General features: G+C 29.8%; 1 protein-coding gene and 1 long non-coding RNA gene across 3 annotated transcripts in view; one reads left to right on the forward strand and one right to left on the reverse strand.

The window, feature by feature from the left end:
* The window catches only part of LOC145288423 (uncharacterized), a 128284-nt gene that overhangs the window by 106800 nt on the left and 3059 nt on the right, over window positions 1-18425 (reverse strand). Inside the window, exon 1 of one of the 2 annotated variants that reach the window (XM_080136330.1) lies at window positions 8935-9497. The exons of the other annotated variant lie outside the window; for it this stretch is intronic. Within the exon in view, the coding sequence (XP_079992456.1) occupies window positions 8935-8944 (10 nt within the window). The 5' untranslated portion in view covers window positions 8945-9497. Of the gene's footprint in view, window positions 1-8934; window positions 9498-18425 lie in introns of those variants that run through there. 2 annotated transcript variants of the gene reach the window in all.
* Window positions 14047-18425, forward strand: part of LOC145288460 (uncharacterized) — a 112355-nt gene continuing 107976 nt past the window's right edge. Inside the window, exon 1 of the long non-coding RNA XR_013869286.1 lies at window positions 14047-14241. This is a non-coding gene — a long non-coding RNA (uncharacterized LOC145288460). The remainder of the gene's footprint in view (window positions 14242-18425) is intronic.

Consider the following 18425-nt stretch of genomic DNA (forward strand, 5'->3'; position numbering starts at 1 on the left):
ATCGAAAAAAATGATGCTATTTTTAACACAGGGCACAATATTTATCGAATTTTTTTTTTTGGTATCGATTATTCAAAGCATGCCCTGTTTAATAATGGTCATGCATTATTCGGCTCGCTAAAAAAAAATTGTTAATTTATTTATCAAAAATTTTAAAATAGCTTTTTTCGTATAAATATTAAAAAAATTTTTTTTTTGTTTTGCTTAACTTAAATTAATTATTTTACTTAACATATTCACCGAATTTCACACTTCAAAACTCAAAGCGGGATAATTAAACACAATCGAAGTTCTGATATTCAGACGTCAAAATAAGGTATGCAAACAATTTTTTTTTTGAATCTATAATTCTGTCCCTTACAACAACACAATATGTTGATTTCAGTTTCAGATGATTATTTTAAGCATATTTGTTCCCACTTCAAAACAAGGGGGGTTTGTAAGCAAAAATATATATATATATAAATATCGTTTATGAAAAATAAGTACATTGTTATAAAGTTCATTCTTCTCCTAATAATCGCTGAAAATTTCGTATTGATCGGATAATTACCTGATTTTTGGTAGATTTTTAAAAAGACGGTCCGTCAAAAAGTACTGACCTGCCCCCCCCCAGTTTTGGCGGTGCCTATATACATATATACATATATAAATATATATATGTATACATATATATTAGTATATATATATTAGTATATATATATATGTATTAGTATATATATATATATATATATATATATATATATATATATATGTACATCAATCATATATCATATTTTAGACATATAAAAGTCCGTCATATATACATACTATGTATAGATCTATATTTATATCTGTATATATATTTATTTATATATAAATATGTATTTATATATAATTGCAATATATATATATGATATATATAAATATATATGTATATATATATATATAAATAAATAAATAAATATATGATATATATATGATATATATAAATATATATGTATATATATATATATATATATATATAAATAAATAAATAAATGAATCGTTTTTTATCACTCAAACAAGGCGATAGATCAATTTCAAACTTATAATATTTTATACAAGCATTATTTAGTGGATAGTTACATTCACGATTTCAATTTGTTCTAGAAGTGCTGTCAACACTGTATGTATATGTATGTATATATATATATATATATATATATATATATATATATATATATATATGTATATATATATATATTCACATACATATGCATATAGAAATATATCTATTTACATATATTTATACACATACACACATAGATAAATATATTGACGATTAATAACAGTATTTCTTTAAAAATTCGAATAAGTTAATATAATTTAAACACAAATCATGATGAATTTTATTTATTTCAATAATGATTACAAAAGAATCATAATAATTATTATCAAATGTAATGTTTTCATTATAAATAACTGCAATTATGCATGTATATAAGCATAAATATATATATATATATATATATTATATATGTGCACATATATATATATATATAGAGAGAGAGAGAGAAAGGGAGAGAACGATTGAGAGAAAGAAAGGGAGAGACAGAGCAAGTTTTATATCGTTCTAAAACAAGTAGACGTATTTTATTATTTTATCCAGCATTATTTTCTGATGTTAACTTTTTCGATTATATCTCGAAATAATATTCTTTCAGAAACAATTGTATGTATATATATATATATATATATATATATATATATATATATATATATATATATATATATATATATATATATATGCGTGTGTGTGTGTGTGTTTGTGTGTGTGTGTGTGTTGATTTTATGTATATCTATTTTAATATGAATATACATATGATTTTATGCCGCTCTCCACTTGGAGGTGCCAAACTGGTCAAAGGGAAAGCTATTCCCAACTTGCATTTAGGTAAAAATGCACTTCCATATAAATAATTGAATTCAGTCAATAAGTATCGCTAACAAAAACAGACAAACAACATCTACATATGCATTTATATATATTGATGTCAATTTTTATAAATATTAGCACTGGGAATATTTTGAATAGTCTAGTCAATATATTTTAAAGTCAGTATGTATTTTTATTATTATTATTATTATTATTATTATTATTATTATTATTATTATTATTATTATTATTACTGAAAACTACAAGAATATACATATATGTACATATATACGTAATAACTTTTATATATATACATAGATACACACATTTTTTTTTTTTTACATAGGAATTACCTATCTCAAGGATAAGGGTAAAAGGGTGTACAGTAGTCAAAAGGATAATAAAGTAATCGATAGTAATGGAAGTTCGGTAAATTTGTTAACTTAAGTGGAACGGTTCATCAGAAACTTGTTTACGTTGGACTTGAAGACAACCACATTATAGACAAATATGTTTTCCCTTTAAAACACGCCAGTTGGACGTTTTTTAAGTACATACATACATATATTGTTTATATACTTATATATATATATATATATATATATATATATATATATATATATATATATATATATACATACGTACATATATATATGCATATATATATATATATACATATATATATATATATATATATATATATATATATATATATGCTACCAAACTATTTAACTTGTATCGTAGTTTATTTAATAAAAATGTATAGATTCTGATTACTCTTCTATTTGTTTAAATTTTTCAGGCGTCTAGAAAATTGAAATACCGAAAAGTTTACTTTATTTTCGTTTGGTAATTATTAGGATTGAGACAACAGAGTATTCTTTTCATTCTTTTAACTATCGAGTATATATCTGACATAGACACACTTAATCAACCGATAACTGCATCCGTCTATAGAAAACATATAAGATATGAACACATATATAATCAAAGTTCGAAACAATGAGAAGAATATACTGCCTTCCCAGCCCTAGTAATTATTGATCCTAAATCTCTCCACTATTTCTTTTTTATCTATTGTTTTTATGCTACATTATCGGGGGGGGGGGGGGAGTCGGTCGTAACATACGCTTGAATATGATATTTTAATCTATTAAATTTTGTATATAATATTATAGTGTCGTGATTTCAAAAGTAAAAAAAAAAAATATTTATTCGCCATCAGCTAGAATCGAAACCGAAACCAAAACTGTTGCAATCAAAGCTGGCAACGTTACCACTGTACTCACTTGACGCGCATATTAGCTGATTAAAAATAAATTAAGATGAATGTACAAAATTTACAACGCTTTTTTTTCCCACTGTTCACTCCTTTTAGACCATTTAAAACTTGTTTAACCAGCTAAAGACCCATAAAAGAACGACCCCCCCAAAAAAACACAATCATTTCAAGCTCCTAGCGTCGCCCCGCGACTATTAGTTTCAAAGTGATAAAATTTAGAAATCTCGAGACAGACAGACATAATGAGTTTTATAAATTAGATTTTCGTAATTTGCATGTTTTCAAAAAAGGGTGTTTTATTAGTTTTTTCGTTATCGTTTTTAATTTAATTATTTGTACGATTTTTTGATTGGTACGATTTTTTGATTAGTACGATTTTTTAATTGGTACGATTTTAATATAGAATATTCTGTTTAGGAAATTCCTCATGCACACAAGACAAATCCATGTATTTCTTCATTTCCTATTTTACATTTATAATTAATGGATAAATATATTTGTATAAAAAGTAAAACGTTAATGTTCCTCTATTTATACAAATAAATGGGATTTTTTATTACTATAACAGGGCACGTTGGCACTTGAATATAAGGGGCTACTATTTGGGGCAATGCCTAGGAAGGATTAACAAGATGCGGTTTTATGTTGCATTTGAACATTTCTATATCAGTACAGTCAGGGAAGCAGGAAGGGAGTTCCAAGTCTGGCTATTCGAGGGAAGAACCTTTCTGACATTTGGGCAAATCAACAATGAAAGGATATGATCTTGTTGTTAAGCGGTGTTTTCCAAGATGTGTACGTCGATGGGACATACGTACAACGAGTTCATCAGAGAAAATTTCATTAAAATACGTGTAAAACATGTACAGGGATGCAACATTGCGGCGATGAGATACAACAAAGATATGAATAGCATTTCTATTTTTTTTTTAATTTTTGTATTTCAAGTATTTTCAGTATTTTTATTATTTCAAGGATTTTATGATTTCAAGTGTTTTTTATGATTTGAGGTATTTCATGATTTCAAGTGTTTTTATGATTTGAGGTATTTTATGATTTCAAGTGTTTTTATGATTTGAGGTATTTTATGATTTCAAGTGTTTTTATGATTTGAGGTATTTTATGATTTCAAGTGTTTTTATGATTTGAGGTATTTTATGATTTCAAGTGTTTTTATGATTTGAGGTATTTTATGATTTCAAGTGTTTTTATGATTTGAGGTATTTCAGTTATTTCAAGTAGGTTACCTGTTGTGAATACAGATTTTACGATTTTATTATCCTTTTAAACTTTTGGATCAAAATGATATATACCTATGTAACTTAGATTATTTAGAAGTAATAAGCACAATAACATTGTGTTCACGGGCGAACAGACAACCTTAAATATTATTTTTTAACTGATGAAGATTTCATATCAGAATAAAATAGATTTGTATATTGAACCTAATATCTAGTAGAGATTTCAAAAGTAATATATATATATATATATATATATATATATACATATATATATATACATGTGTGTGTGTGTGTGTGAGAGAGAGAGAGAGAGAGAAAGAGAGAGAGAGAGTTGAGTGGCATAAGATAGAATTGAAACTAAAACATATAGCTCTCCAGTCTTATTTTTACCCATGAGAAAAATTTAAATGATAACATTCTCAAATTTATAAATTCGTATTTGCGCATGCGTAGAAGAGCACTTTTATCCGACTTACGCCTACCAAGTTCCATTTTTCTTTCAATTTCGACCACGTGGAAAGTATTTTTACCTGCTACAAACGAAATCGAAATTGTTCTGTAGGTTCAAATTACCTATATATCAAGTCTGTGAAGCAAATATTGATGGAGACAGTTTCTCTCACAGCCAGGCAGACAAAGCCATCATCAGATGTACCCGGTGTTGCCCGGTATTAAACATAACGTTAAATTCCTTTAAATGAAGAAAGTAAGACATGTGCATGGGTGTATTATGTTTTTCTAAACAGTTCACTACTTGTAAGTTTTAAAAATATTTGAGCTGAGATCAAAACCAAAACCTAAAGACACTGAGTCAAATACGCAGGTAAGCAAAGTAAAGCTGTGCAGAAATAAAAGGGTGACCATTTGAGAATGCCAAGTTCTCCATCCAACTCAAGTCTTTTTAAATTCAAATTAAGCTCCAATACACACCCACACACATATATATATATATATATATATATATATATATATATTTATATATATATACATATATATATATATATATATATATATATATATAAATAAATCATGTACAATTTCGGCTAAGACTCACTAAAAAAATGGTGACGTTGACTAAGTGTTTAGCAACAACTTGACAAGTTCGAATCCAATTCATTTCACAAAAATACATACACTTAAAAATGTTGGCAACCCGATAATGTTGGCAATTCCTCTAAGTACGCGATACATTTCTTTAAATATTTCTAACTAGAAAGATACCGGGGAAACGATTGCCAACAGTAATCATCTGATTCATACGAAATGAATGATTGACATACAACAACAACAACAACAACAACAACAACAACAACAATAACGAGATAATGACAGTGACATTAGTGCAGTATTGTTTTCCAGATAAATTAAAACATTTCCCACAAATATATATATATATATATATATATATGTATATAAAATTTGTTTCTTTATTTACTTGTGTATACTTATCATTGCATTGAAGCCGAGTTAATAAAAATATGTTTTTCTAAAACTTTTTTCCAAGATGGTTTAACCAAAAATAATATATGATAAAAATGTTTATTAGTATAGGGATTAAGCTATGCTTAAAATAAATTCAATTAGCCAGAATTAGCTACAATTCTCAATCAACTCACCAAGTAGGAATCATTAATTAAGTGTTTGTCTATCATTTTCACCCTCTATTACTGTGTTTATAAACCTCGTATTTTTTCATACTGGGTCTATAACCCTCGTTTCCATCACTTTTTCACTTGGCTTAATAAGAGTCAAAGAAAATAAAATTAATTCTAAAACTCTAAAAAGAAAATATGTATAAAAAACTGATATTATTTAACTCAGATCAGTAGAAAATATGCAAGAAAAGGCATTATATATATATATATATATATATATATATATATATATATATATATATATATATATATATATATGCATGTGTGTATGTAACAGCAAGTTTTATCAAGGAACGTTTGACTAAATATGACAAAGTTTTCTTTCTTCTTTATTTTTTTTAAATTTATTTTCTCGATCTGCTGAGCATTTTTTTAGTTTCAGGTGTGTGTTGAGCTGCAGAGTGATTTTTTATCAGCAATTTTAAGCGAGCACTTTCAATCCAGATGGTCGTACTGAGCAATTTTGTTGTTATTAAGGATTTTTTTTTTCTGTTGCCTTTTTATGTGTAATTAATTTACTTTTTATTTAATGGTTGAATTTTATTTAGTTTTTTTTTAATGGCTATTAGGAAAGTTAAGGGTAAAATAGGGTGTGGTCTATTTTTTTATTATTTATATAAAAAGGCAACAGAAAAAGCAACAACAACAAAATTGTTTCTGGGGACGATCAAGGATTCAAAGCGCTCAAGGAAAATGGTTGACAAAAAATCACTTGGCAACTTAATACAAAACTTACTAGCTGAAACGAAAAAAAATAAAATGGTCGGCAGATCGAGAAAATCAACAGAAAAATAAAGAAAACTCTGTCGCATTTAATCAAATGTGCATAGTCTGAGGATGCTACAGACGGCAAAAAAAAAGACCGGGTAGCTGAAACAATAATGTAACTTAACAGAAAGATACGGTAATAAAAAAAAAAAAACGCATATTTGCTCTACAGCAGTATTGAGCACTTTCTTCGGGTTTTTATTAATTACCATTTCTACTATATATATATATATATATATATATATATATATATATATATATATATATATGTGTGTGTGTGTGTGTGTGTGTGTGCGCGCGCGCTCGCGCGCGCGTGTGTGTGTGTTTGTGTGTGTGTGTAAATTAAATATATTACAAGTTGTCCAAATTAAAGCACTGATATATTGGAAATCCGTATGTTCTTGCCGATATTGTAAAGCTGGATTTCACTGACCAAATGATGCATTATATTCCCAGCAAATACTTCTTATTTTCATTTTACTTATAGCATATTAATTTTTCGCTGAAAACAAGCTGTGGCGAGCATGTGATCGTAACGACAATACTGTTTGGATCACAGTATTTGTTAACTATTTCATTGGTTAAAGAATTGTTTTTTTATTTCTCAGATCATTGTCTCGAACTTTCATGGCTTTGTGACTGCAACGTTGTTTATTTGTGGAAATAATTATATATCTTATGTGAACAAATTTTATACATATTTTATATATATATATATATATATATATATATACACATATATATATGTGTGTGCGTGAGTGTATGTTTGTACGTTTGTGGGTGCATGTGCGTGATTATGTTAATATATTGAGACTAAGTTAGCCAATGTTTTTTTTTTTTTTTTAATTAGGTTTTTTTTTGAAAAAGTCCATTTTATTTGTTCTGATTGGTTGTAATATCCAATTGACTAAGTCCAGCATAGCTTACTAAGTTTGCAAAAAAAATACAAATGATTATATCACCACCAGCAGAAATAATGTTTATTCCAATGTTGCACACACACACACACCCACACACACACACATATATATATGGAAGTGAGATGGATAGAGAGAAACAGAGATAAAAACAGCAAATTTGTGGCTTACACTTTTTTTCATTTGTATAAAACGTTTTGCAAATTTATTTTTACTTGGTTCAAACAATCTAAGCCCAGTTTAATTAATAGTCCAACGGACCATAATTTTGTAAGTTTATATTAGTGCGTATAATATCTGCAAATGTATATATATATATATATATATATATATATATATATGCAGATACTTATACAAACATACATATTTCTCTCTCTCTCTCTCTATATATATATATATATATATGTGTGTGTGTGTGTGTGTGTGTGTGTGTGTGCGTGTGTGAATGTAGATATTCATATGTCAATACGCATATATATGTGTGATACCAATAAATGTTGGCTTTAAATAAATTGTTAAAGTGTATTTTGTAAGTATGTATGTATATATATATATATATATATATATATATATATATATATATATATATATATATATATATATATATATATAGACGGCGCTAATAGCTAAGTAAAACATAAAGTAATTAAAACTTGTACATGACTGATAGAACGCGAACAATCCACCGCGTGGATTAAATAAAGGTACAATTGAAAATTATATGTAGATTCCTGAATTCGGACATAAAGATTTCTGTAGTCGTAAGATGCAACTGAAAAATTCGGAGGTTACATCGGTTGGAACCTTGTGAAAAAAAAAATCAAAATGACAATAGTACTTCAAACAAGTTACGAATTTTCATTAAAAAAAATATTATGACACCTGAAAAAATGCGTTTACATTGTATCAAGTATTTAACGTTTGTGCCTCCTTTCTATGCAAGCCTTTAACGGACAAAACAAGGAAAATTGAAACAGTTCAATCACAAGCGTATATTATATATAAAAAATCATATGTGATAACGTTACTGATATGTATGAAGCAGGCAATTTCTTTTCAACAATGCAATTCAATATATCACTTAATTTAAATAAAACATCGATAATAAAAAGCGGCAAAAATCAATATTTGATAAAACAATAATGTTCAATTATTGATTAAAGTCTATAAATACCATATATCATCGACAAAACTCGGCAGGGTGCAGTATCACAAAATACAATTGAATGTTCCTGTCATAAAATGAAAATGCCTTGCGTCGGATTTTCGTCGAGTATTTGGAGGCGGGTGGGGCTGAGATTTTAACAGTTCTGAGGGGATTTCTTCACCTGCTAAAAATATGTCATATTTGGTAATTAGGCAAGATTTTTTTTTCTTTTCTAATATTTAAAAAAAAAATCCCCCCCAAAACATTTTTTTTAAAGTGAAACAAAGTTAATTTGAATGAAAATCAATCCAAGTTATAATGTTTTCTTTAGTTGTGTATATATATATTTACTTGTATATATATTATGTACATGTGAATGTGTATATATATACGTATGCACGTAGACCAGAGGAGCTTGAACGGCTCGAAGATGATGCGTTGAAGTGTCTTATGATACTGTTCGTTACCAATTCTGCGAGTACCTGCTGGTTTCGAAGTCAGTATTTACTAAACCCCACGATCGGCCAATTTCATTAGCCTCGTCTGCCTTTTTTTTTATCTTCTTCCTGCCGCTATACTAACACATGGTTGATTATTCAACGAGGCATAGAAGAAGATAAAAAAACACAACGCGAAACAAAGATTGAGGGTAAAATAGAGAGTAGGGGGGGGACAAAAACAAAGAAAGAGAAAGAAAAAATATATATGTATTCTTTATTGAAGGAGGTGAGCTGAGGTCGATTCTAAGGCAAGGCTATGTTCGACAAAGGGTAGGGCAAGGATTTTAGCCAGGGGCAGGGCTTCATGAATTTATGTAGCAACGGTGGAAGGCTTTTAACTCCGACTCTCAATAGATTAAAGAGAAATGGAGGGGGAAGGGGCGTTATAGAGAATCGTAAAAAAGGGGGGAAAAGAAAAGAGGTAACGTGAAAGATGAACCAGAAAGAATGGAACACTAATAAAAATTTACGATGCAACGCAACACTGACGCGGCAAAAGATAGCGGTTACGATTGGAGTCGGAGAGGGTAATTAATTTAGTTAGAAAACAATAATAAAAATAATATAGGTGAGGCTAAAGTAGTCCGCGTTTTTAAATCACGCCTTTATTATTAGTAGTAGTGTTGTTAACATCATATAAGTTTATTATTGGTTGACGCTATTATCCCTCAAATCTAAGTCCCCGAGATATATATTCGATATTTGAAAAAAAGACGAATTCTCGATAGGTGTGAAAGAGAGAGAGAAAGAGAGAGTGGGAGATAAAGAGAAAGTAGGAGCGAGAGATGATAGAGAATTAGATATTGGGTGAGGGATTTTTCTTTAGTCTAGAACGGCAATGTTTAAGGGTGGGGTACGATGAGTCGTCGACGGTGACGTACTCGAGGGTGAGGGCGGAGTTTAGAGCACAAGTTGGGAGGTCTTTGAAACGAAGGGCAAGGCGTGTGCCACCTTCGAGGCGGGGGAAGGTGAATAGAGGGGGTTTTATGAGTAAAAGGTAACGAAAAGAAAAAAAAAACAGAATAATATATATATATATATATATATATATATATATATATATATATATATATATATGAAAAGGAAAGCATACAGAATGATAATCTACAAATCGCTAAAGACGCGAAAGCGCTTATATACAAAGAAAATGTTTAATAAAATACTAATTAGTATATATATATATATATATATATATGTGTGTGTGTGTGTGTGTGTGTGTGTGCGTGTATTTGTTTAATTGAATTAGCACGTAGACATGTGTATCTATGTGCATATCCCTATATAATTAAAATCTCACTTGAAATCAAACACAGAGAGATACACACACTTTGCATATATTCTTTAGCTGTATATGTATATAGGTACATATATATATATATATATATATATATATATATATATATATGTACCTGTATATATATATATATATATATGTATATATATATAATCTTTATTTCATTATTACACTCTTGTTAACTGTATGTATATATATATATATATATATATATATGGGCGTGTGTGTGTGTATTTGTATGTGTGTTTGTACATATGTATACTTATATATATATATACATATATACATATATATATATATATATATATATAAATATATGTACCTAAGGTATATATATATATATATATATATATATATATATATATATGTATATATATATATATGTATATATATATATAAGTATACATATGTGCATACACACATACAAATACACACACACACACAGATATATATATATATATATATACATATATATATATATATATACATACATACAGTTAACAAGAGTGTAATAATGAAATCTTACAACGGTAAAAAATAGAATTTTCCATATAGGATTCTATGTCATCTGCAGTAAAAGGGAGCGGTCCTAACAAACTTAAGTATGACTAAGCCCTCAGTATGTATGTGTGTGTGTGTGTGTGTGCGTGTGTGTGTCCATATACAATATATAAATCGAAATTAAAAGATGACCTTCCCGTTAAATACTTACTTTAAACTTGTATGAAATAGCATTCAATCATAGCAAGATATTTATGAATCTTTGTGTGTTTTTTTTTCAAATAATTCCGATAGTTGCAAATTAATTCATACACCTTTAATAGCATACTTAGTTAAGTATTGAAAAAGGCACGCAAAGTTCATGCACACATATTCACACACACGCGCGCGTGCACATCTCTGTCTATCTGTCTATCTATCTATCTGTCGCTGTTTCGCTGTCTCTATCTCTGTTTCTCTCCCTCTTTCTTATAGACACACATATGTATATATATATATATATATCTTTGAATGTTTTAAAAATAAGTATATATACATATATATATATATATGATGATTGCAACGTCTTGTCAGACGAGTGCTACTCCCTCAGACACTTAAAGTCCATGAGCCCAAAAATTACTTCTATCACCACAGGACCATTTTAATAGACAAATGCCTGAGGGAGTATCTATACACAGATGATGTTACAGAGTCTTAGTTTAGTACGACAGCTAAGTCTCTCTCTCGGTTCAAAATGTTGAGATCCAGCAAGATAGCCAGCAACAAGTTAAACTGCAGACCAGCTTAATGCGGGTACTGGTCTTCCACTTTATGTTTTTTTTTTAATAAGAGATTTGCTTCTCCTAGAAAGGTTGCCTTCACCCCGGCTTACAGGATCCCCTCCACCCCAACACACACATACATACACACGAACACACACGGTGCTAGTTGGCCGTTGACCCCGAAAAAGGGTTCATTCGCCCTTTGGAAGGTCTTGTTTTTAATCCTTCGGGGAGACTAGCGAATCTCCTCACCAAACAAGTCTGGTGGAGGAACCAGTTTAGTCACCGGTGACTGGACCATGAGGCAGGTAGTACTGGGTTACATGGTACCAGTAGCATATGACATGACCTGACATATATATATATATATATATATATATGTATATATATGTGTGTGTGTGTGTGTATGTGTATGCATATATATATGTATATATATATGTGTATATACATATATATACATATATATATATATATATATATATATATATATATATATATATATATATATATATATAGTAATGTGATTGATAATTAATTGTTTTAGCTAAATCAATATAATGTTTTATAATAACCCCCAAATACTTAAAGCTTGGATCAGTTTGCTTTATATCACTGGTGGCGGATCAGGTGGAAGGTCATAATAAAAGAAACGTTTTCATATATTTTTGAATTTATTATGTGACAGGAAATTTTCTAGATCCAATTGATAGCTTTTGCAAGTTTTTTTTCCAAGGAATTTCTAATGAGAAGATTTAGTTTATTTATTTATTTATTTATTTTGTGTTGAACATTGGTATGAAATGAGAATTGATAGATCGGAATTGTGCTGTCATCATATACGTTCTGGAATGTATTCGTCGTAAAAAATTTGCAAAAGAATTACCTATTACTTCTTAATTGGGTATTTTAGTAACTTTATTCTACAATGGCATTGAGCTCAGATTTCTTGCAGGCTTGAACGAAAGATTCGCCATCTTTATCTAAATGTTGTTTTTAAGAGAATCTTAAGTAATGATAATCATATAAATAATAATAATAATAATATATAATAATAATAATAATAATAATATATAATAATAATAATAATAATGATAATAATAATAATAATAATAATAATATATATACATACATATATATATGTGTGTGTGTGTTGGGGTGTATGTATGTGTGTGCTCCTGTGTGTGTATGTATGTGTGTGAGCCTGTTACTTTGTGTGAGTATAATTCATTAATTTTGTATTTACCTGTTCAACTAGTTTGTATATTAAAAAAAAAAAAAAAAAAACAATATATATATATATATATATTGTTTTTAAATCCTCGAAACAGTGTTTCATGGTAAACAACTGATAATCCCTTGAAAAATAAATTATTGGTATTATAGTAAATTCGAGAGCGAGTTGATGCAGTGATTACAGGTGATTAAATGACTTACTGACTAGATGTTTTTCTAACGAATGATAAAAAATATTTTTTTGTATAGTTTTAAAGGTTAAAAGCTTCCAAGACCACACACACACACACACACACACACACACACACACACACACATATATATATATATATATATATATGTGTGTGTGTGTGTGTGTGTGTTTGTGTGTGTGTGTGTATAAAGTTGTTTACGAGAAAACATGTTTCTGTATTGTGTGTGTGCAGTTTGTATCTATCTATTTGCCTAGTCTCTCTCTCTCTCTCTCTCTTCGTATGTCCTCTTTCTTTCTCTCTATTTCTATTTGTCCATTCTCTATATCCTTCCTTTCTCTGTTTCTCTCCCTTGCATTCTGTCTCTCTGTTACTCTCTCTCTCTCTCTCACTTTCTCGCTCTCTCTATCTCTCTCTCTCTCTCTCTCTATATATATATATATATATATATATATATATATATATATATATGTGTGTGTGTGTGTGTGTGCGTGTGTGTGTGTGTGTGTGTGTGTGTGTGTGTGTGTGTGTGTGTGTGTGTGTGTGTGTGTGTGTGTAAGGGAAGAATGCAGATATTAAATCAGACTACCAGACAGAGAGATAGAGACAGAAAGAAAAAGAGAAGGAGAGAGAGAGAGAGGGGGGGAAGAAGTCAATCTTGACTTAGACGCCACAAATCTGAAACACGTGCCGTCGTGCGAGCACACGCGTTTCGCGCAAGTGCCCGACCACCAACCCATCACACTCGCTCTTGTGCGCACGCGCTTACGCAATTATTATCTATAATTATCCATTTTCCACCCGCATTGATCATTCACATCCGCCAAACGATTTCCATCGGTTTTCAAAAGGTATTTCCTCTTCTGCTTATTATGTTGTTTTGTTGTGTATTTTATTTTTTTGGTTAACACACATCGTTTTTTTAACATACTTTATTATCGCGTGCTTTCCACTTGTTCTTTTGATGTTATGAATCCGTAAATATTTACATGTGAATACTTTTCCTTCCTCTGCCTTTCTCTTCTTACTATTTATTTTGTGTGTGATTTGTTTATTAGTACAGTTTTTATAACCATTAAATTAAACGACAAATTTGTGAATTATTGTTGGTATCATTGCATTTTATCATTTAATCTTTTTTGCAGAGGGGAGTTGGCCATTATTATTATTATTATTATTATTATTATTATAATTATTATTATTATTATTATTATTATTATTATTATTATTATTATTATTATTATTATTATTATTTACGCACTATGAGTAGTAATATAAGCCATCCTCAAAGATTTCCCTTTGAGAAACAACTTATGTTATCTAGAGTCTAAGTGGCAATACGTCTCCCCAGATTTCTAGTACTCTCTACTTCTTTCGATAAACTTTCCAGGTGAATTTGCGTTATCGATATTGCCGCTGACCATTGATTTCTTGTTGCCATCGACTATTGGTCTCCATTAGAATTTGAGTGGCAATAAGCCCCCCCCCCAAATAATCACTAACAGTAATCAGTGATCATTTACTTGGAATCTAAGTGGCAACAAGTTTCCGGAGATTTCCGATGCTGTTCACTTCTATCGACATTCGTTGCAAATAATTTTGTGCTATCAAAACAGCTGTTTACCATTAATTTTAATATGTGAAACATCGGAAATTTTCTCTAGAGTTTGAGTGTCAATTAGCCCCTTAAAGTTTAGAATACTCCTGCATTCTTCTGGTGTATTTGATTAGGTCTGTGTTTTTTTCTCGTCTTTTCAGTGTCCTTTACCCTTCACGACTATTCTTCTTCTTTTTCTTCGTTTTATTATTATTGTTATTATTATTATTATTATTATTATTATTATTAATAGCCGTCATTTCCTATAGAAAACTAGAGGTGGTGTTACTTCGAGGTCCGATAAACAAGTTTTTTTTACAAATTTCAGGACTTACAAACATTGTTACAAATGACGTCATTTCTCACTACAGCTGTTTATATATATATATATATATATATATATATATATATATATATATATATATATATATATACTAGCAAACTTACCCGTCGTTGACTTGGTCTAAAAACAGCCTACAGAAAATGGACTCTGATTTATTAAAGTAAGATAGGTTATGAAAAGGAAAGGTTGTAAAGAGATTCGAATTCGGGGGTATCAAAACCGAAGCAAAATATAATGAAAGTAAAAATAAAATAGATAAACTCCATAATTTATTATACCATACCTGTTCACACTGAAACACTTATCACAATATTATGTGGATCTGTATTAAAAAAACCTTGTTAAATTTTGTGACATATTTCCATTCTATGGATGTCAGGTGCGAACGAACACCCCATAATTTTATTATACCATATTTCTTCAAACTGAAACATAATTATCAAAGTATACTTACGCAGATAGATCTGAAAAGTCTTTATTAAAGTCTGTGCCTATTTCCATTCTATGGAGGCCAGGCGCGAATGCAGACCCCACATTTTTATTATACTATTCCTATTTAAGTTAAAACATACTTATCAAATTATTCTTATGTACATCTATATCAAAAACACTTGTAAACGTTTTTTTTATTTTTTTTTATTTCTATACTTTGCGGACCAGGCGCGAACGCAGACCCCACAATTTTAATGAACCACCGTTCTGCCAGATCAAACATACTCATTCCTGTGTCTCGATACATCTTCTATCATTATATGTAATCAGTTTTTTAAAATAGTCAACCATATAGGAGCCTATGCGTGACCAGACACACACACAGACACAGACAATCAGCTATATATATATATATATATATATATATATATATATATATATATATATATATATATATATATATACAGCTGATTGTCTATATATATACAGCTGATTGTCTGTGTCTGTGTCTGGTCACGCATAGACGCATATATATATATATATATATATATATATATATATATATATATATATATATAAAGAGAGAGTGAAAAAGAAAGAGAGAGATAATAAGAGTGAAGAAAGAAAAGTACGAACCCCATTTACATTTCTGCATGTTTTTAAAATCGGGGAAACCGGGAGCATATCGAGAGGTGACATCCAAAATGGTTCGGGGAAACTTTCTTTTAGAATAGGATAACTCAACAGTTCAACGATGAACTTTTACAAATAGTCAGGGTGGTCTGGGGTGTTTACGTTGCGGGCGTATCATCCTAGTAAGTATGTCGTAACACATTCCGTAGACATACTCCTCATACAAGAACAGGGAACTAGGACTTGACAGACAGTACGGTACCTTTTTTTAAAGAGGAAAAGACTTGTACTTGATGGACCGGATCAGATGTTGCAACGATGAAAACTAACTTATGATGACTATATAAGATACTAGCAGAGCAAACCATATTATTTGCAGCAGACTTGGCAGTTTCTTTAATGTGTTTATGCCAACTCATGTGACCTATACATCTTACGTCTAAAAGACAATTGATACCATGCCGTTGGAAATGCGAAACGGCACAAACCCTATGCGAGTTTAATAGCTTCTTCCAAAGGAGGAAGTTCTATAAGAGTACGAAATTCACAAGCTGTCTCCAATCGCATGCATATCCCCGCTAGGGGAGATGACGACATTCGGTTTTGGTAACTTTCGCAAGAAGGTGTCGATGTCTTCCTATGTATAGCGCATGGAATTCCCAGATTGGTTACTAATCTGGTATTGACCAGGCTCAACGTTGCTTAACTTTGGTGATCGAACGATAACCGGTGAGTCAACATGACTATGCCGTACTCTATATCGTTTCATTCTCACTTAAATAGATAAGAAAAGTTTTAAAAATTAAAAAAAATATATATTACTGCTACTGCTACTTTTAAAAATTTTACGACGACAAACATTCGGGATTTCTTGATTCGAGTTCTAAAAGAAGAAAACATATCCAACCGTTTTTTATATTTTATATTCATTCCTGTGTCTTAATTATTAATATCATACATAGAGTTGAAGGAGATAACCCTCTCTTAGTCATAAGTATTCTTACTACTCCCGAAATCACCAGGTTCAAATATTTAGTGAAATAATATATAGAGATGCATATAAGTAAGTCTAAATCCAGCGCAATACATATGAGAATAAACATAAAATTATACAGACGTTTACTGGTCACTTGTCTTCAACAGAAGTGAAAGTTCCTGGGTGTTTCATTGTTGACTAATTTTTCGATTTGGCAAAACAACGATCTTTAAACCATCGGTAAAGTTTTATGGGCCGTTTTACTCATAGATGAACAACCAATTTTGTGTATCAGTTTTAAATAGTTAGACTATGGACTCCTCAGAACATCATAGTTCGCCAGCAGAAAAATGCTTTGTAAGACAACACCTAAAACGCGCGCACATATACGCGCTCACACGCACACATGAACACATACGCACACGGGCATGAATGATTACAATTACATAGAATCACAGATTAACCATAAGCATTTTTTACAAGGAGGCGAAGTGGTATCGCAAGGGGGTGACATCAGTCTTTTCTTATTAGTACTCTACTATTGTAAGTTGATTTTCTCTGAGTATTATCTTCATTTCTTTCATAGTGCTAATCCCTCCCCACCTTTTACACCACAAGCCCAGGCTGATTATATTTTATGACCCCCTATAAAACAAAACTTATCACCCTTTTGATGTCCGGTCAGGGACTTTCATTTTCCTGTCACCTATATTTCTCCCCACCTCTATTTTTCTCTCTCTCTCTCTCTCTCTTTCTCTCTTTTTCCTTCATTTTGTACATATGTGTACGCATGTGTGTGTACGTATGTATATTACTTATGCATCTATTCTACCATGCTATTTTTAAATAGTATTTTCAAGTTAAATTCAACTTTTACGATATTTTTAAATGAAATTATTATGTGAAAGTACAGAAAAGTTACAAAACACCCTCTCCGTCCCCATATTAAGAATGACTTTCTAAATAATAATGTTATCATTTTCCGCACGGTAAAATAGATGCACAAGTACCATATATATATATATATATATATATATATATATATATATATATA

This window comes from Euprymna scolopes, chromosome 2 (genome assembly GCF_053919585.1).
Source record: "Euprymna scolopes isolate OS-2025 chromosome 2, ASM5391958v1, whole genome shotgun sequence".
Taxonomy (NCBI): Eukaryota; Metazoa; Mollusca; class Cephalopoda; order Sepiida; family Sepiolidae; genus Euprymna; species Euprymna scolopes.